The sequence below is a fragment of the Pongo abelii genome, chromosome 4, assembly GCF_028885655.2.
Source record: "Pongo abelii isolate AG06213 chromosome 4, NHGRI_mPonAbe1-v2.0_pri, whole genome shotgun sequence".
Taxonomy (NCBI): Eukaryota; Metazoa; Chordata; class Mammalia; order Primates; family Hominidae; genus Pongo; species Pongo abelii.
This window is the reverse complement of record NC_071989.2, coordinates 38,660,199-38,678,405: the sequence shown is the minus strand read 5'-3', so window position 1 is coordinate 38,678,405 and position 18,207 is coordinate 38,660,199. Positions and strand designations below refer to the sequence as shown.

The following is an 18,207-nucleotide window of genomic DNA, read 5'->3' as shown; positions in this document are numbered from 1 at the left end:
CTCTTCATTTTAATTAGATTTTGGTTTGTCCTGTATGAAGAGCCGTAGAGACTTTAAAAAACATGATGGACACAATAAATCAAATAATACATTTCTGGGCAATTTTATGACCACTAACTGGGATGACTAAGCTGTTTCTGCTTTAATTCATCTCTCTCTTGCTCCCAAAAGAGCACATTTCAATCCCTCCAATGTCAACAGGGTGTTTATGTTAAAAGCATTCTAAATTGCATGACCCCAGTTAGCTTAAGTGCTGCTGCCTTGTTGGTTCAAAGTTGAGACAAGCAAGGTAGGCACAGAAGGAGTTACCCAGCCACGTCTAAGCTGATTAACTCACCTGGATTGTCAACTTCTCTGTCCGGGGTAGGGAGCAGGGAGGGAGGGCCCCATAATACCTTGGCACATGGGTTTCAGAATCCCTATTTCTACTTCCAAAGTTACACCCTGATGAGGGACAGAAAGGTGGCCTGCAGTAAGAAGGCTGAAAGGCTCAACATCTGATGAGTGAGTTCTCTTCACCAAACAGATCAGAGAGATCCAGAAAGGGTATCCTTTGTCATTTTCAAGTGCAGGTCTTCAGAGGAAAATAAATGGACTTTTCATGGGCTGTTTTTCTTCTGCTTCTTTGTGTTTTCTCTTTGTGTGTAAGAAATCAGTTAGACAGATGGACAACCATCTGGCCCAGAACCACATGAGGGAGTACAAAACACTTTTTCTGGGGGTGGAGGTAGAAGGGCGTGCCTCTGGAAGTGAAGGGTCCAGCTGTGTTCTCTCCCAGTCTTCAAGGCTGCCCACTGCATGAGCTGGTAGCCCACCCTGTGAAGGCAGGAGCCCTCCTTGGCCTGAGTGTGTCATCTCGGCAAGATGAATCTCTCACCCTTCCCTCCTTGAATTGGTCCAGTCTTTTCATAAAGATTCACTGGGAGGAGGGGTAAAGGCCAGGCACCCAGGGTAGACCCAGGAGATGAGACTGACTTCAGGGACTGCTAACATAATTTAATTAAAGCCCGTGCAGATGACTTGCCACCCCAGCTAGGGGTGGCTAGCCTCTGTGAATTCCAGCTGGTGGCTACTGAATGTTCAGGCAGACATGACCAATGGTCTCCAGCCACAGCCCTAAGAATGTCACCCCCAGCATTCACAGTCTCCACAGAGATGCTGGCTGACTTTGATCTTAAAGAGCCAAACTCTCAAAGGTCCCTGAGCCCCACCAATTTCTGTGGATTGTGATTCCTTCCCAGAGCTTGGCTGGATCCACAGGAAGAAGCGGGGTCCTTGTATGTTATTTTAGATGTACAGAAAAGGATTACATTACAAATCTTATGCATTTTAACCATTTTTTAAGAGGTGGGGGTAGGGGAGGGGAGGTCATGAAAGCCAGATGGAGTTGCTGACTTGGTGAAAGCAGCATTTCAGCAAGATTACTCTGGGAATGGCATGCAAAACAGACTGATGAGTGACAGGAGTGGAGGAGAGGAAAAAACTCCTATAGGGAGTGAACAGGATGGCCACAAAGAAAATGGAGAGACTGTGAAGGATCAGACATCCAAGGAAGGAAGAAATGAGAGATTCATTCTAGAGGCTGAAGGGCAAGAAGACTCCTCCAGCACAATCTCAAGGTTTGTAGCTTGAAAGACTAAAATAATGGTGCAGGAGGGAAGAAATGAGAGTGGCTGTGGATAGGACCTGGCTTCTGCGAAGCAAAGGGAGAGGTTGCTTTGGTTGGATTTAAGTCTAAGGTGACTGTGGAAATACCCAGTGCTGGTATCAGGCCTTGAAAGAAGGGAGAGAGGTTCCCAGAGTTTCCAAACCAGTGTGGGTACAAGGTCACACAAGGCATGACACTTGTGTGAGCTGGAAAGAACCTGAGCATGGGTGAGTAAGCCACAGCAGGGGCTCTGCGAACCGAGAAGGAAAATATATTGCATCTGTATTTTCCCTAGCCTCTGCCTGGAGCTGGGTATGTATTTCCATCAACTTTCAATACAGGCACGATACTTCTAGTATTAGTAGTTCTTATGAGTTGTGACCAGTAGACCTCACAGTTGTTGTCACATTGCATTTATTGCACATATTTCAAAGTATCATTTATACTTGTTGCTACTTTGAAGTCATGGGAGTTATTTCACCCACCATTAAATAATTCTGTTCTTAATATGCTTTATAAAGGAGTACATATATTATTGTAAAAGCAAAACTTAAAAAATATGTGATAGAGCTGGGTTTCAATATAATTGTTTCCCCTTATAATATTACATATATTATTTTTCTCCATTTAAGAACATCATTATGAGAAGAGGTCCATGGGCTTCCCCAGACCACCAAAGGGGGCTGCAGTGCCAAAAAGGTTAAGAATCCCTGGGCTACTGAGAAGAGAGAACAGTGGCGGCAAGGGCCCAGGGCAGCCAGGAAGGGTGAGTGCAGACTCTAGCTGAATAGGTTCATTTTAGGGGGAAAACTCTCAACTCAAGAGTGATAGGGAGGAGAGGTGGGTGCAGCAAGGTCATGTATACACAGACCTCATCATCAATATGTAAAGTCACTTTCACCAGCGCCTACCATAGGCCAGTTGTTGCGTAGGTTTCTGCTAGATAAGAAAGCGAGAGGTAGAAGAGAAATAAGACTGCTAAGGAGGGGAAAGAATGTGGAACATCATGGGGTGGAGTTCCTTAAAGAGACCACGAACAAGGAGAAAATTCCCTGTCCCCAGCCCCCAGTCCATAACTGAGGCCCACCTATTTTTCCCCTAATGATCTGTCAGATCCGTCTCTGTTTCTACCATGATTACCACCTGGATCACACCGTTATTTGTCATGTGACCTACTGCAATAGACCTCAGCTGGTCTACATGTATCCCTGAAAGCCCCTTCTAATGAGCTGTCAGAGGATCTTCTCAAATCACAAACTAGATCATGGCACCCATCTCCCCCTTCCTCTTCCCCTGGAACAAGCCCTTCCCTCTGCCTGGAATGTCCTTCTCTCCCTTCTCCACATTTTCACTCCTACTCTTGCTTCATATTAACTTCCTCTTCTGAGAAACTCTTTCCCTGGCCTCCAGACCCTACAACCTCCCTATTAAACATCACCATTGCAGCATCACTTCTCCTCCATAACACTTACCCCATGTGTAACTTCACCTTCACTGTGTGATTATTATATTAATTTGGTCTCTCCACATGGCAACTATATGAGGACTGAGCTGGATCCTGTCTTGTTCATTACTTGATCTCCAGCACCCAGCACTGTGACAAGCACTAAGCAGGTGCTCAGTGAAGTATTTATTGAGTGAAGTGAGGAAAAGAGCTGGTAAGCCATAGTGAGACTCATGGTCACCGCAGACCCCCTGAATCTCAAATACCCTGGGAAGTGGCTCTGTGACTGCTCCAGCAGAGGGGGGATATCCAAGATGGGATTGGCATAAATGAGCGGTGGAAATATAGGTTTGAAAATCTGAATGGAAATAATCAAGAGCTGGACTGGAGAATGCAAAATTTGCTGAGATTTCTGACTAACTATTCTAGAATGTGACTTGCAGAGAGCACAGGAGCTGGAAACAGTCTAACGAAAGACAGGAGATGAAGCGGAAGGAACTGAGTAATGCAAGCCCCTCTGGGGAATGAAAACGGGTTTAGTGGGAAGGCAGAGAAAAAGTCACAGTTGAAGATGGCAATGCCAAGTTAGAGATATCAGATGGGGAACCAGGACCTCCCTGGTGAGGCCGCATTTGACTTACAAAAACTTGAATTTCAGGAGGACTAACCCAAAGGACAGCAAACATGGAAGCTGAGGAAGGATAACCAGCCCCACTCTTATAACCCCAGGGGAAATGAAATGGGAAGAAATGTAAAACACCAACATGGCTGACACGTGCCGTTAATATTCACAGAGGGAAGTCTATACAGTAATCCAATAGCTGTATCCAGGAAGCTGGAGCCCACAAGAGAGGTCCTTTTGGTGCCACCTGCTGGAAAAGTGGGTATCGCACTGTGTCAGAATTAACAAAGCTGGCAGAAATCAGTTCTTGCCCAACTTTACAACCCCTGAACTACCTGTCAGAGGTTGCCATGCCATTTCAGGACTGCCAGATTTATTCAGGGCTGTTCCCCTGAAGAAACAGATTATAGCTGATTTGATGGGTAGGGTTAGAATATGAATAACAATATTAATAACAGGAAACGTTTATGAAATGTTTGTGATGTGCAAAGCCCTATTCTAAGTGCTTTTTACGCACCACAACTCATTTAAACAAAATAATCTTATGAGGTAGATACTATTTCTAGATGGGGAGACTGAGTTGCAAAAATTTTTCAAATCCAGGCAATCTGCCTTCAGAGTCCAGGCTCATAAACAAGGCATGTGACTCCTGATGGAATGGCTAGTTCATATGTTCTGAATCATCACAGAAAGAAGACAGATTTTGGAGACATTGTCCTACCACAGTGACAGCTTTAATAACTGTTTCAGTCATTGCTGCTTACTGTTTACTTTGACCAAGTAATCAATGGATGGTAAACTTTTTTTGTTAAGTAAACTTCATATTTTATAATTATAACAATGGCATCACCTATAGGAGTGAACAAGGTGGAGGGAAACAATTTGGTAGCCATTGACGTAGTTGACTTTGTTAAGAGGGTAGCCACTGGTGCCAGAATGGCCGAGGTCACATTAGACTCTACCACTTAACTGTTCTGTACCATTGGTTTTTTGTTTTGTTTTGTTTTGTTTTTTGTTTTTTAAGACAGTCTCATTCTGTTGTCCAAGTTGTAGTGCAGTGGCACAATCTCGGCTCACTGCAACCTCTGCCTCCCAGGTTCCAGCAATTCTCCTACCTCAGTCTTCTGGGTAGCTGCAATTACATGGGTGTGCCACTATGCCCGGCTAATTTTTGTATTTTAGTAGAGACGGAGTTTCACCATGTTGGCCAGGCTAGTCTCCAACTCCTGACCTTATGTGATCTGCCTGCCTCAGCCTCCCAAAGTGCTGAGATTACAGGCATGAGCATTGCGCCCAGCCCCATTGGTTCTCATCTGCAAAGTAAGGCTAATGATAGCACCTACTTCACAATAACCTTGGAAAGATCAAAGTAATTTAGAATGGTGCCTACTTAAAGTAGGTGCTCAACTAATAATATTGGCTACAAGAAAAACAAACAAAACAAAAAACTGTTCTAGGAGTCATGAGTATCGAATCCTATCTCTGACTGAGGAATGGAGAGAGGGATGAATTGATATGTGGTCAAGAAAATGCAGCAAAATATTAACGGTAGAATCTAGGCAGTGAGACTATGGTGTTCACTGTGCATTCTTTCAAAATAGCATCTTAGAGATGGAGGGAAAAGAGATTCAAGGAGGAGACTTGCCATTTCTTGCCAAGGACAAAGTCATGAGAATGTGACGCTTAGAGTAGTGAGGGAAAAGGAGAGTATCATAGAGATATCGACCCAGAGTCCTGATATCATAGAGACCCTGTTATGAACTGAACAGCTTTTCCCCCAAAATTCACAGTTGAAGTCCTAATTCCCTGTATTTGGAGATAGTACCTTTAAGGAGGTATTTAAGGTTAATTGAGGTTGTAAGAGTGGGGACCTAAACCAGTCTGATTGGTGTCCTTATAGGACGATATTTGGACATACAGACATACCAGGGGTGTGCACACATGGAGGAAAGATCCCACGAGCACACAGCAAGAAGGTGGCCATCTGCGAGCCAAGGAGAGAGGCCTTCCCAGGAACCAAATTGGCTGGCACCTTGATCTGGGACTTTCAGCTTCCAGAACTGTGAGAAAATTAATTTCTGATGTTTAACTCGCCCAGTCTGCAGTACTTTATTATGGCAGCTCTAGTAGACAGTCCCTGAATTAACCAACCTGGGAATTATCTACCTGCTGCCTTCAGTGATAGAATAAATGTCCTCATTGCTTTAAAAATAAGCCTAGCTCTGCCTGCTACTTTCAATAAGTGATTTAACTTCTGCCAGCCCCAGTTTCCTCATCTATAAAATGGGCATGATAATAACTTCTACCTCTTAGAGTTAGTGTGAAAGTAAATGAGAGAGCATACGAGAAGATGTTTGGCACAGTGATCACAAATTAGAATTTGACCACTTCTTTAAGAAACAGAGAGTATATGAAAGCTCTTCTTACATTACTGTGTTGGCTCTTCCACTGGACTGGGTGAGGTAAGGTGAAAGGGCTGGATCGCTTGTTGCTTTGTCCAATAAGACCATGCCATATTTCATGATGAGGCCCAAATTGCTAGCAGGACACAACCAGGGTTTGGTGCACCATACTGTTACCATATCTTGGTGTTCAGATGCAGGGTCAGCATGTCTGCAGAGCACCAGCCTCACCCCTGGGGCCCACCTCCCTCCTGATGTTCTGCAGCTACCAGCTTCCCAGGGTAGCACCTAATGTTGCTGCTCCCTCAATGGCCCAAGCCAGAAAGGCAGTCCCATAAGACATAAGTCCCATAAGAGTACCCCAACCCACCAGGCAGCCACTTACCCACATCAGCCCCACTGAGTGCTTTTCCCAGGGGCCAGGGCCTCATGTCGATTCTCCTCCCATTCACAGCGAGCGACTGCACACAGCCTTGAAAGCCTCGGTTTGTCCCTGTTGCTCTGACCAACCAGTAAGCGCTGGGAGCGCCACCAAGATAGAGAGGTGTCCGGAAAGTAATTTTACTGTATTGGCCCTTTAAGAAAGATGACCACTCATGAATACTCTCACTAAACAAAATCAAAAGCCAAAACACACCAGATTTTTATGAGGGACACGGTTAAGACGTCAGTGACAGGCCCAGCGTTTTCTTCCATCTGTATTTATCTTTAAGACCTTGCCTTACTGGAAAATTAAACCCACGATTACCGTAGGGAGCTCAGCGAGTTTCTCAGAGGGCTGTGCTTCCAGAAGGGAGGATTTTGGAATGTCTAGAAGGGAAGGGAAGGGAGGTCAGAGCCACGCCTCACCCACCAGGCAGTGAACCATGCTAGGCATCCAACAAAAACATTCTCTTTCCAGTCCTGACACCAGTTGACTGTGTACTTTGGAAGGATCTTAGGGCTATTCTGTGCCTCCAAAGGTGATAATACTAATTTTGTATGCAGTGGCTAACAATTACCTTTTCACTGTCCTAGTCATCTTTATACTATATCCTGAGAGAAACATTGTTGGGGTGGGCGGGGGTGGGGGGGAATTACCAAACAGATTATGATGCAAAGTGTTTTGAAATTTGCTTATGAATATGACTTCTTTTTTTTTACAGTGAGGTAGGGAAATTTCCCATCTTAGACCAAACCACAATCTGGATCGCAGGTTTTAAGTTTACAAAATACAGAGCTGAAGATTAGGTGGGACAAAATTAAGTCACCCTTGGCCCTTTTTTTTTTTGAGACAGAGTCTTGCTCTATCGCCCAGGCTGGAGTGCAGTGGCACCATCTTGGCTTACTGTAACCTCCGCCTCCCAGGTTCAAGCAATTCTCCTGCCTCAGCCTCCTGAGTAGCTGGGATTACAGGCGTGTGCCACCACGCCCAGCTAATTTTGTATTTTTAGAGACGGGATTTCACCACGTTGGTCAGTCTGGTCTCAAACTCCTGACCTCGTGATCCACCTGCTTCAGCCTCCCAAAGTGCTGGGATTACAGGCGTGAGCTACCACGCCCGGCCTGGTCATTCTTTTTTTATGACCAAAATATCTCATTTATCTGCATTACAGGGTAAGGAAAGGTGTCAGGGAAAGGCACACTGCCAGAACTTATAAAATGTTCAGAGTGTAAGACTCTGAAATATAATCTTGATCCTTTAAACTTCTGTTACCAGCAAGTGGAAAATCCAATGATTGTTTTATCTTTTCTGATGAAGAGATAAGAATCATTTGTAAATAGTAGACTCAACACAAGCTAGGAAGTGGGTTTTCAGGGTCAGGTTACGCTGTTTGCCAGCCACTGAGCATGCTGCTTTCATTAGATGAGTTAAATGTCCTCTTGGCTTCTTTCACCAAGATTCTCAGAATTCACTTCTTCTGGATCCCATCCTGGCCCTTCCAGTTTTGTTCCATGATCTGGGACCACAGCAGGAGGCCTGACAGCTCAATCCTTTTCTAGAGCATAAAGTGCCTTATGGGGTGGGTAGCTACTTTGCTGTGCCCTTCGCAAGATCCCGGGCAATAGTCTTCAAACCTGGCTTTTACATTTCAGATGAGGGTTGCCTTCTGATCCCTGGAGCTTGCTTTGCCTGCCTGTACAGAGAAATGGAAGTGTCCTGGAATTCACATTCTCCCAAGACAGCTCTTAACAGTTTGGGATGAGTCTGAGGTATAATTTATACTCCAGAGCTCCTCTATTGGATCAGGCAGAAGCCATACCCTGAAAAACTTGGCCTGAGATCTCACTCTTGCTGATATCCTCTTCTTCCCTGTCTGTCTCCTCTCTCTTAGCAGTTTCTCCTGGGAGCACTTTCTTAATACATCACTTGCACAGGACACCACATCTCAGGTCTGTTGCTGGGGAATCCCACTTAAGATAGAATCACTGTCTCTCAGGAAAGCTTATTAAACAGCCACATCTGTGGTCCTGCTTTACAACTTGCTTAGCAAGTCTCACTAGTATGGAGGCAATCTATAGCCTGAGTATCCATAAAGCTACAGCTTCTTGCAATTAATTATTTTTTTTTTAAAAAAAGATGATGATATGGCTTGGCTGTGTCTCCACCCAAATATCATCTTGAATTGTAGCTCCCATAATCCCCATGTGTCGTGGGAGGGACTCAGTGGGAAGTAATTGAATCATGGGGGTGGTTACCCCCATGCTGTTCTCGTGACAGTGAGTTCTCATGAGATCTGATAGTTTTATAAGGGGCTTTTCCCCATTTGCTCAGCACTTCTCCTTGCTGCTGCCATGTAAAGAAGGATGTGTTTGCTTCCCTTTCCACCATGATTGTAAGTTTCCTGAGGCCTTCCCAGCCATGCAGAACTGTAAGTCAATTAAACCTCTTTTCTTTATAAATTACCCAGTCTCAGGTGTTTCTTCATAGCAGTATGAGAACGGACTAATACAAATGGGGTCTGGCTATGTTACCCAGGCTGAAGTGCAGGGCTATTCATAGGCTCAAACATGGCTCACTGCAGGCTTGACCTCCTGGGCTCAAGTGATCCTCCCTCCTCAGCCTCCCAAGTAACTGCGACTACAGGCATATGCCACCACATCTGGCTAATTTTTCTATTTTTGGTAGAGATGGGGTTTCACCACGTTGCCTAGGCTAGTCTCAAACTCCTGAGCTCAAGTGATCCTCCTGCCTTCGCTTCCCAAAGTGTGGGAATTACAGGTGTGAGCCACTGTGCCTGGCAATCAAATTAATTCTTAATTCTTTTCTTTTTTTTTTTTGAGATGGAGTCTTGCTCTGCAGCCCAGGCTTGAGTGCAGTAGCACAATCTAAGCTCACTGCAACATCTGCCTCCCAGGTTCAGGCAATTCTCCTGCCTCAGCCTCCTGAGTAGCTGGGATTACAGGTGCCCACCACCACGCCCGGCTAATTTTTTAATATTTTTAGTAGAGACAAGGTTTCACATGTTGGCCAGGCTGGTCTCGAACTCCTGACCTCAAGTGATCCACCCACCTCAGCCTCCCAAAGTACTGGTATTGGAGGCATGAGCCACTGTGCCTGGCTCAATTAATTCTTATATTCACTAAAATCATAGAATCTTGAGATTAACAAAAAATATAAAAACTCTTATAATTCAAGCTTTCACTGGCTGTTGGATTCCTGGTACATCCCTAACAAGAAGTTTAGATAAGTTACCCCTTGAACACCTCCCAAGGATACCCCGCTCTCCTGAGATAGTCTGTTGCACTTCTGTCCCTTTGTATGATTAGGTGAAGCTAAAATCGACCTCCTGAGGCTCACTCCATTCAGCTTTGGCCTTGTGGGGGGGGTCCATGGAGTAAATCTTTCTTTCTCAAGACTCTCCCTTTGACTCTATAATGAAAAGCCACCTTGCGTGCCTTCATCTTCTCTTCTCCAAACTAAACATTGCTCCTTCAATCAATCATCGAAGGGATTTCAAGTCATCTTCCAGTTTGGGTGACTACCCCTGGAACTGCTCCAATTTGTCTGTGGCCTTCTTAGAATGTGATCCAGATGTGAATGTAATCCTCTCAGAGGATTAGAGTCACCATCTGAGTCACTAGAAGCTATCACAGAGTCACTAGACTAGAATAAGATCATCGCCTCCCTTTTTTAGATGCTATGACTCTGTTAACACAGCCTATAATTTCTTTAGCTTATTGTTACCACATGACCCTGTTTGTTAACAGCTATGGAACTTCCCCCACTTTAAACGATTAGACATTTTCACAGGCTTCTATTGTAGCTTCCCCATTCTGTCTTCTTGTTAGTATTTTGGACCCAAGCTAGAAGTTTCTTTATTCCTATTAAACTAACTTTTATCATGTTAGGCCTATAGTTCTGGCACTGATGTAGTTCACTGACCCTGTCTTTTTCTTACCTAGCCATCTGAGCATAAACAATCTCCCTGGATGCACATTTACTAAATTTGAATTCTTATTCCTTTGGAACCACTGGGATCCAAATTAATGAGATATTTTCTTCTATATTTTGGAAGGCGGGGTGTCAGCAAGGCCCTTTATATCAGGGGTCCCCAAACCCTGGGCCATGGACCCATACCAGTCTGTGGCCTGTTAGGAACCAGGGTGCACAGCAGAGGGTGAGTGGCGGGGTGAGCGAGCATTTCCTTCTGAGCTCCGCCTCCTGTCAGATCAGCTGTGCCATTAGATTCTTACAGGAGCACGAACCCTATTGTGAACTGCGCATGCGAGGGATCCAGGTTACACGCTCCTTCTGAGACTCTAACCATGCCTGATGGTCTGAGATGGAACAGTTTATCCTGAAACCATCCCCCAACCCTGGTCTGTGGAAAAATTGACTTCCACAAAACTGGTCCCTGGTGCCAAAAAGATTGGGGACCACTGCTTTATATAATGTGTCTTGCTGGCAAAGAGTAGAGAGGAGCCCAGGCAGGGAGGAAGCTCTAGACATATAAACAAAGGCTTTCTTGCTACATTTTTCCCTGGAGAATACAGACACCTGCCTGATTATAATTATAGGCTCAGTTCCTTGGCAGGCTGCTAATCCAAACTGTTTATTCTGAACATAGTCCTAAAATTGCCCAGACCATAACAAATATGTGAATACTAGGTGATTTGCTGAGTAGCCCAACAGTCGAACTTTTTTTTTTTTTTTAACCATTTCCTACAATTATGGCCCCCCTCAAAGGTAAACGAACAGCTTATTCCTGCATTTTGAACCAAGTGAACCTTTCAAGACTATCTTCTAAAGCCACAGGATTGCAACACTCCTGCCCTAAAAGCAAGCTTTGTGTTTGACACTAATAATGGCTTCTAGGCTGGGTGTGGTGGCTCATCCCTGTAACCCCAGCACTTTGGGAGGCCTAGATGGGAGAATCGCTTGCATCCAGGAGTTCATGACCAGCCTGCGCAACACAATGAAACTCTATCTCTACAAAAAAAAAAAAAAAAAGAAATTAGCCAGGCATGGTGGCACATGCCTGTAGTTCCAGCTACTTGGGAGGCTGAGGTGGGATGGTTTGAACCAGGGAGGTAGAGGCTGCAGTGAGCCATGATTATGCCACTGCACTCCAGCCTGGAGGACAGAGTGAGACCCTGCCTCCAAGTAATAATAGTAATAATGGGTTCTATTCTTCCAATATGGGCCTTCTTCTACCGCTGGCTTTGATGTACTTAGGAAAAGAGAACATGTCCTTGGGCACAGTCCTGCAGCATGGACCTATGCACCAACAGCAATGATGCTTGCAAGTTTAGTTCTTCTCTTTGGTAGATGTGTGGTGGATGTGTGCCCTGAAAGCTCACCTGGAGTGCAAGACCACTCAGGAGCACATCAAAGGTCTGTTGCATGGGTTCACCATGAGAAATAGGCCTCACCAAGCCCATCCAGAACTTTAATCCTGCAGACTCTGCCACGGCTCTCTGCAGTAAGCCCTTCTCAGGAGACTTACGGTGGGTGGTATGTGGGGTGGGCAGGGTGTGGGGCTCATACATACCTGAGACTGGCCTGTCACTGGGGTGCCGTTATTCAGCTGCAGCAGCCCGTTCTGCCCATCTCTGTAGAGCATAACCGTGTGCCAACCCCCCAGTTTGATTTTGGTCTCACTTACAATGATGGCAACCCCAGTTCCACAATTAAACCTGTTGGGGAGGAAAAGGAAAAGAAGATTTTTTGACGAACCAGCTCATTATGTTTTCAGATACCATGGACGTCACTTCCAGGTCAACAGCTTCTTTCAGAGTCAGTCTATTCAGAATTATGTTTATGAATATCAAGTGCTGTTGAAATCAATACAGGGAAGAACTAGGCACCTCTTCCTGGGGATGATCTCCATCTAGTTATCTTTCATCTGCCCATAGGACCCTTCAATGTAGGGCCTTTGTTAACCTGATTTTTTCTGCAACTTAGAAAATGATGGGCATTTGGGTACCGTGCTTGCTACCTGCGTGATGGGATCTGTACCCCAAGCCTCAGCATCATGCACTATTCCCATGTAGCAAATCTGCACATGTACCCCCTGTATTTAAAATAAAAGTTGACATTAGGCCAGGCATGGTGATTTACATCTGTAATCCCGCACTTTGGGAGGCCAAGGCGGGCGGATCACCTGAGGTTAGGAGTTGGAGACCAGCCTGACCAACATGGTGAAACCCTGTTTCTACTAAAAATACAAAGATTAGCTGGACATGGGGCGGGTGCCTGTAGTCGCAGTTACTCCAGAGGCTGAGGCAGCAGAATTGTTTGAACCCAGGAAGTGGAGGTTACAGTGAGCCAAGATCACGCCACTGCCTGGGCAACAGAGTGAAACTCTGTCTCAAAAATAAATAAAAATAAAAATAAAAAATAAAAGTTCAAATTTTAAAAAGCTGGGCACAGTGGTTCACATCTATAATCCCAGCACTTTGGGAGGCCGAGGCAGGTGGATCACTTGAGGTCAGGAGTTCGATACCAGCCTGGCCAACATGGTGAAACCCTGTCTCTACTAAAAATACAAATGTTAACTGAGCATGGTGGCAGATGCTTGTAATCCCAGCTACTCGGGAGGATGAAGCAGGAGAATCACTTGAACCCGGGAGGTGGAGGTTGAAGTGAGCCCAGATTGCACCACTGCACTCCAGCCTTGGCAACAGAGACTCCATCTCAAAAAAAAAAAAAAGAAATTAATGAAAGGTAGTAGCTAATCCACATCCCATTTTCTTTTCTTTTCTTTTGAGAAAGAGTCTCGCTCTGTCGCCCGGGCTGGAGTGCAGTGGCGTGATCTCTGCTCACTGCAACCTCCACCTCCCGGGTTCAAGCGATTCTCCCGCCTCAGCCTCCTGAGTAGCTGGGACTACAGGCGCATGCCACCATGCGCGGCTAATTTTTGAATTTTTAGTAGAAACGTGGTTTCACCATGTTGGCCAGGATGGTCTCGATCTCCTGACCTCGTGATCTGCCCACCTCGGCCTCCCAAAGTCCTGGGATTACAGGTGTGAGCCACCGCAACCGGTTCCCATTTTCTTTTGACTGGAAGTAGATGATCACTTCTGCTCGGAAGGAATTTAGCCTTCTCTGTTTTTGAAAAGGACAGGACCCATAAGAAAAGTAAAGGAAAAATCACAAGAAAGAGAAAAAGAAAAGAAAATGATGGGCAACTAAGGACCTCCTTCTCGTTTTCAGCAATTGCCAAATGCTTACAGTGAATTCAAGGTACAGTGAATAGAATGCAAGTCACTTTGTTTCCAGGGATTTCTCTGGGGACTTTCCCAACTGTCAAATAACAAAGCTCAGTGATATTCATAAAATATAAAAATCCAGGTCTTCAGGCTCATTTTGGCAAGCTGGCCAGCCCTGCCATCTGTGCTTAGCTGTACCTCAATGCAGGCGAGGTCCATAGGAGGCTCAGCAGTGAGGTGAGACAGAGGAAGGTTGTCCTCAGATGGCTGCATTATTCTTGTTTTTATCCCAACCTCCCTACGGCCCAGGGGTGCCCACGGTCACTATGCCTAACAGGTGGAATCTTGGACCTTTCTGGTCAACTTCCAAATAGCCACCAGGCCTCTTTCACATGGATCCTGAGACTGCCCGTGGGGAAGGAGTCATGGCCGGCATTTTCCTTACTAGGATTTGCATTAACTGCAGCCACTTCTCAGGCCCTCCCTTTGTCTCGAGATCCTCAGTGAAGTGAGATGCAGTCAAGAGGCATTGCGGGACAGGCTTACCCTGAGGAGGATAGCAGATTCACTCAGCAGGAGTTACATAGTTGGAGAGCTGCTACCAGCTAACAACTGCCAGTGCTACTGAGAGTCTGTCTGATCCTCCAAGTGCTAGAACCCCACAAGGTGAAAACCACCGCCCATCCTGGTGGCTAACACCAAACTTCCGTGAATCAAATCATTTAGCAAAGCATGGGGGCCCATTTTCTAGCCCAAGTGGGATACTCAGAAGCCTTCTTCAACTTAACCAAAAACACTTCAATGCTGAAAGTAATTTAAGAAGACAATAATGGCTGATGCTTATTGAGTACTTGCTCTGGGTCAGACGCTACTCTAAGCGCTTTTATGAATTAACTCATTTAACCCTCACAACAGCCCCATGAGGAAAGGGAGGCTTGGAGAGGTTGGGTCACATGCTGAAGGTCAGGCAGCAGGGGGTTGGTGCCGTTAGGATGTCAGCCAGTGCACCACAGAGAAGGACAAGGCTGGTGCCCATTGGTTGTTCACAAAGAGGTGCAGTGCACACCTCCACAAGACTCACTAAAATCTTCACCCTTCCACAAAACTCTGCCCCCCAGAAGACCACACATAAGCTAAAGGTGGCTTCCAAAGTGTGTTGGGGGAGAAACGATGAGGGCAGCGGAGGCAAGCCAAAGAGTTCCCAGCACAGCCCAGAGGAAGATGAGGATGGGGAGCTCATAGGAGGTTGGAGGCTCCTCTCAGTCCACACCTGTCAGCAACATTTGCCAAAAGGAGATGAGAAGACCCCAGCCTTCTTCCCATCACATCCACTAGAGCTCCAGAGAAAAGAAACTGTATTCCTTTGGCTCACTCTGCATCCTCAGGATCGACAGGAGTGCCAGGTACCCTCCTCAAGAAACATTCAGCAGCACCTACAGCACCAGTTACATCCAACAGTACCTCCAGCACCAGGTACATTCAACAGCACCTCCAGTGCCAGGTACATTCAACACCACCTCCAGAGCCAGGTACATTCAACAGCACCCACAGCGTCAGGTATGTTCAACAGCATCCCCAGGACCAGGTACACTCAACAACATCTCCAGAGCCAGGTACTCTGTAGGTGCTGCTGAATGAATGAATGATTTCCAAAACCCAAGTTTTATAGGTTATCCTGCAATTCCAGTACCCCAGTATTTGGTAAACTGGTTCATACTCATCTTATACAAACCATTCTTTCATCTACTAGAACCTATCCTGTATATATTTTTTCATACTATAAAAATGCAAATATAATGTAGGATAATGTAACAAAAAAAGAGTGTGAGGCTTTTGGCAGGAATTACCTGAACTGCAGGGAGCGTCGGATGATAGCCAGGGACATGAAATCCCCCCTCCCGTGTTCGTTCTCCCCACAGTAGAGCAGTAAGCCATCCTCTGCCTCCGCCTGTGATTATACAAACAAAAGCCACATGAACAGTAAGCACCTCCCCTTCCTTAAAGCGCCATCTGGAAAGACTCACAAATGTGAAACTTGAGCATTTTCTCCTCCACGATCCTATCTGCAAAGGGTCAAACATGTGGGCTCCAATTCACTCCCAGATACCTGGTCCCACTTCATTTTCAATAAACAAATGACAGTGATATAAACTGAGGGGTAGCAGTGAGGCGAGAGCAAGGTGACCCCATCTTTGACCCACTCTTTACTTGTCCTTTGTGGATGCACCTGCAGAGCCTTAGAAAACCAAATGTACAAAGACCACGGTCACAGTGAGGACGTTGCTGGAGTACATCTAATTCCACTTTCACTTTGTTCTTTCTATTTCCCTCCCTCGGGGGAGGCATGCACATTTGCTCCTTTCCTTCTATCAGGAGAAAAGGATGGTAAGAATAGCTCAGCCAAAAGCTGTGCTGGTGGTCTTAGACTAAGACAGGTCATTTCTCGAAGACTCAACACTGTGGCCATGACTTCAAATGAGACTTCTTTCCAGACCTCCAGACCTTTTTGTGTCATTGGCGATACCCAAAAGAATCAGTTTAAGCTGAGGTCACTGACTGAATTCTTATCTGCAGTTGATTCAAATCAGAGAACCTCCACTGGGCCCTCACGAAGCAAGGCTTGCATAAAGAAAAGTTTTCTATTTGTTCAGTGACAGCTAACACAATGAAGACAGAGAATTGGGCTCTCTTTTTAAACAATTTTGGAATGGGGAATGCATTGTTTCTTCTCAATCCTGGCCTGGGAGAAATCACTATTGTGAACAACATTGCTCGGACCCCAACATTCTCACTTGCAACCTTCACGCCAGCCACTCTAGAGTTCAGTGATATACAAACCCACTGTCTCCTCACTGTCACACTTGAATGTTGTGAATGTGCTCTTCATTCCTATTGTCTCATGAGCTGGTTTAGAGACAGGCTCTGTGTCGTATTTACCTTTCATCGCTCTCCCTGCTGCCTCCCTTCCTCTCCCCCAGCCTTTGAATGTAGCACATTGCTGTGTTAAAGTGTCCAAAAAGCACTCATCAAACAACACATCCCTCTTACCCTAAATTCAAGAGTAATTTGGAATGCCTGATAGGAATTCTTCAGAGGTTCAAATGTTACGTAGGAGTGGCCAAAGAACTGAGGATACTGGATAACAATATCTGAAGAAGAAAAAAGACAACACAAAAGAATGCTATTTCCCCACTTCTTCAAAAGCAGAAATCAATATACAACATTGCCTGAATATCAAGTGAGAACCCTCACTAATCTGTTCAACTTCACTATCTTCTTCTATATACTTTTTATACCTACAACTCTCATTCTTGGAGACTTTGAGCTTCTGAAATTCTTAGGAAGAAGCTGCATTTTTGGAGACTGGCACTGGCTTTCCTAAGAAGAAACCAATGGCTTTAGGGCCACTGTCACTTGCCCTCAGCTAAACAGACCTTTATGTAATATAAGTTGGCCCAGTTGTTATCCTTCTTAACCCTCATGCATAAGTTTTAACTGCATATTTTGGTAGAGATGTGATTATAGTAAAACCTACCTCTCTAAGATAGTATCAGGATGATTTATTGATTGCTTTAAAGGGACTACACGTTTGGCATACATAGAAATAGGGTTGCTGTCTACTTAGAAGCAATGAAAGTTGCCTCACAATTTGCCTTGTATAGTTAATTTAATGACCAATATGTGGAAGAAAGTACTTATCTTGGAGAAGGGACTAGAAGGAGCTATGTTTGGACCACAAAACTGCCCTCTGGCTCTCAATGGTGCCAATCCATCACCACATTCTTCCTCTCCCCCAAGGGCCTACCTTCTGAGCAGCTCTCACCACCTTTGCCCAGAGTGCACTGGCATCGTGAGCCCCCCCAGGTGTAGTCATTGACACAGAAGCTGTCAGCAGAGCAGAGAGTTTCATCACAAGGCATGTCAAAGAGCCTTGACATTCTGGCCACACTGTTCTTCCCCTTCCTCTCTACGGGAATGGGCTGGGGAGCCACTGTGGTCACCGGGAGAGATGCTGAGGTAGGGAGGATGAGCCTGGAAATGGTCTTTGGGTTAGATATAGACATCTTCTTGCTTTCCACCAAAAATTTCTTATTCCCTCCTTTGGTAGCAGGAAGTGGTTTAACCTAAAGCCAGAGAAGGAAAGGGGTTCAGGATGAACACAGAGCATGGCAATTGGACTGTTTTATTTATAATTGTTGCCTAGTACTTGAAAACATGGTCACTTCCAAAAACCCTAGGATGGAGATGGGGAAGACAGCACTGACTCTAATTTATGGACAAAGAGCTTGATGCTCAGGGACTTTTAGTGCTTTTCCCTGTATTACTCAGAAACTCAGCAGTAAAACTGATATTACATGATTTATTCTTATTAATATGATGAAGATGCATGACTTTGTCAAGGAATTGTTCATTTCCTTATAATACCTGATTTTCTGAATTTTCCTTGGTGGGAAAT

General features: G+C 45.2%; 1 protein-coding gene across 1 annotated transcript in view; it reads right to left on the bottom strand.

The window, feature by feature from the left end:
* The window catches only part of EGFLAM (EGF like, fibronectin type III and laminin G domains), a 208,877-nt gene that overhangs the window by 41,011 nt on the left and 149,659 nt on the right, over nucleotides 1–18,207 (bottom strand). Inside the window, exons 8-12 of the mRNA XM_003776579.5 lie at nucleotides 17,557–17,875; nucleotides 16,800–16,900; nucleotides 15,599–15,699; nucleotides 12,092–12,236; nucleotides 6,502–6,691 (exon numbers count right to left, since the gene is read on the bottom strand). Coding sequence (XP_003776627.2) covers nucleotides 6,502–6,691; nucleotides 12,092–12,236; nucleotides 15,599–15,699; nucleotides 16,800–16,900; nucleotides 17,557–17,875 — 856 coding nt within the window. The remainder of the gene's footprint in view (nucleotides 1–6,501; nucleotides 6,692–12,091; nucleotides 12,237–15,598; nucleotides 15,700–16,799; nucleotides 16,901–17,556; nucleotides 17,876–18,207) is intronic.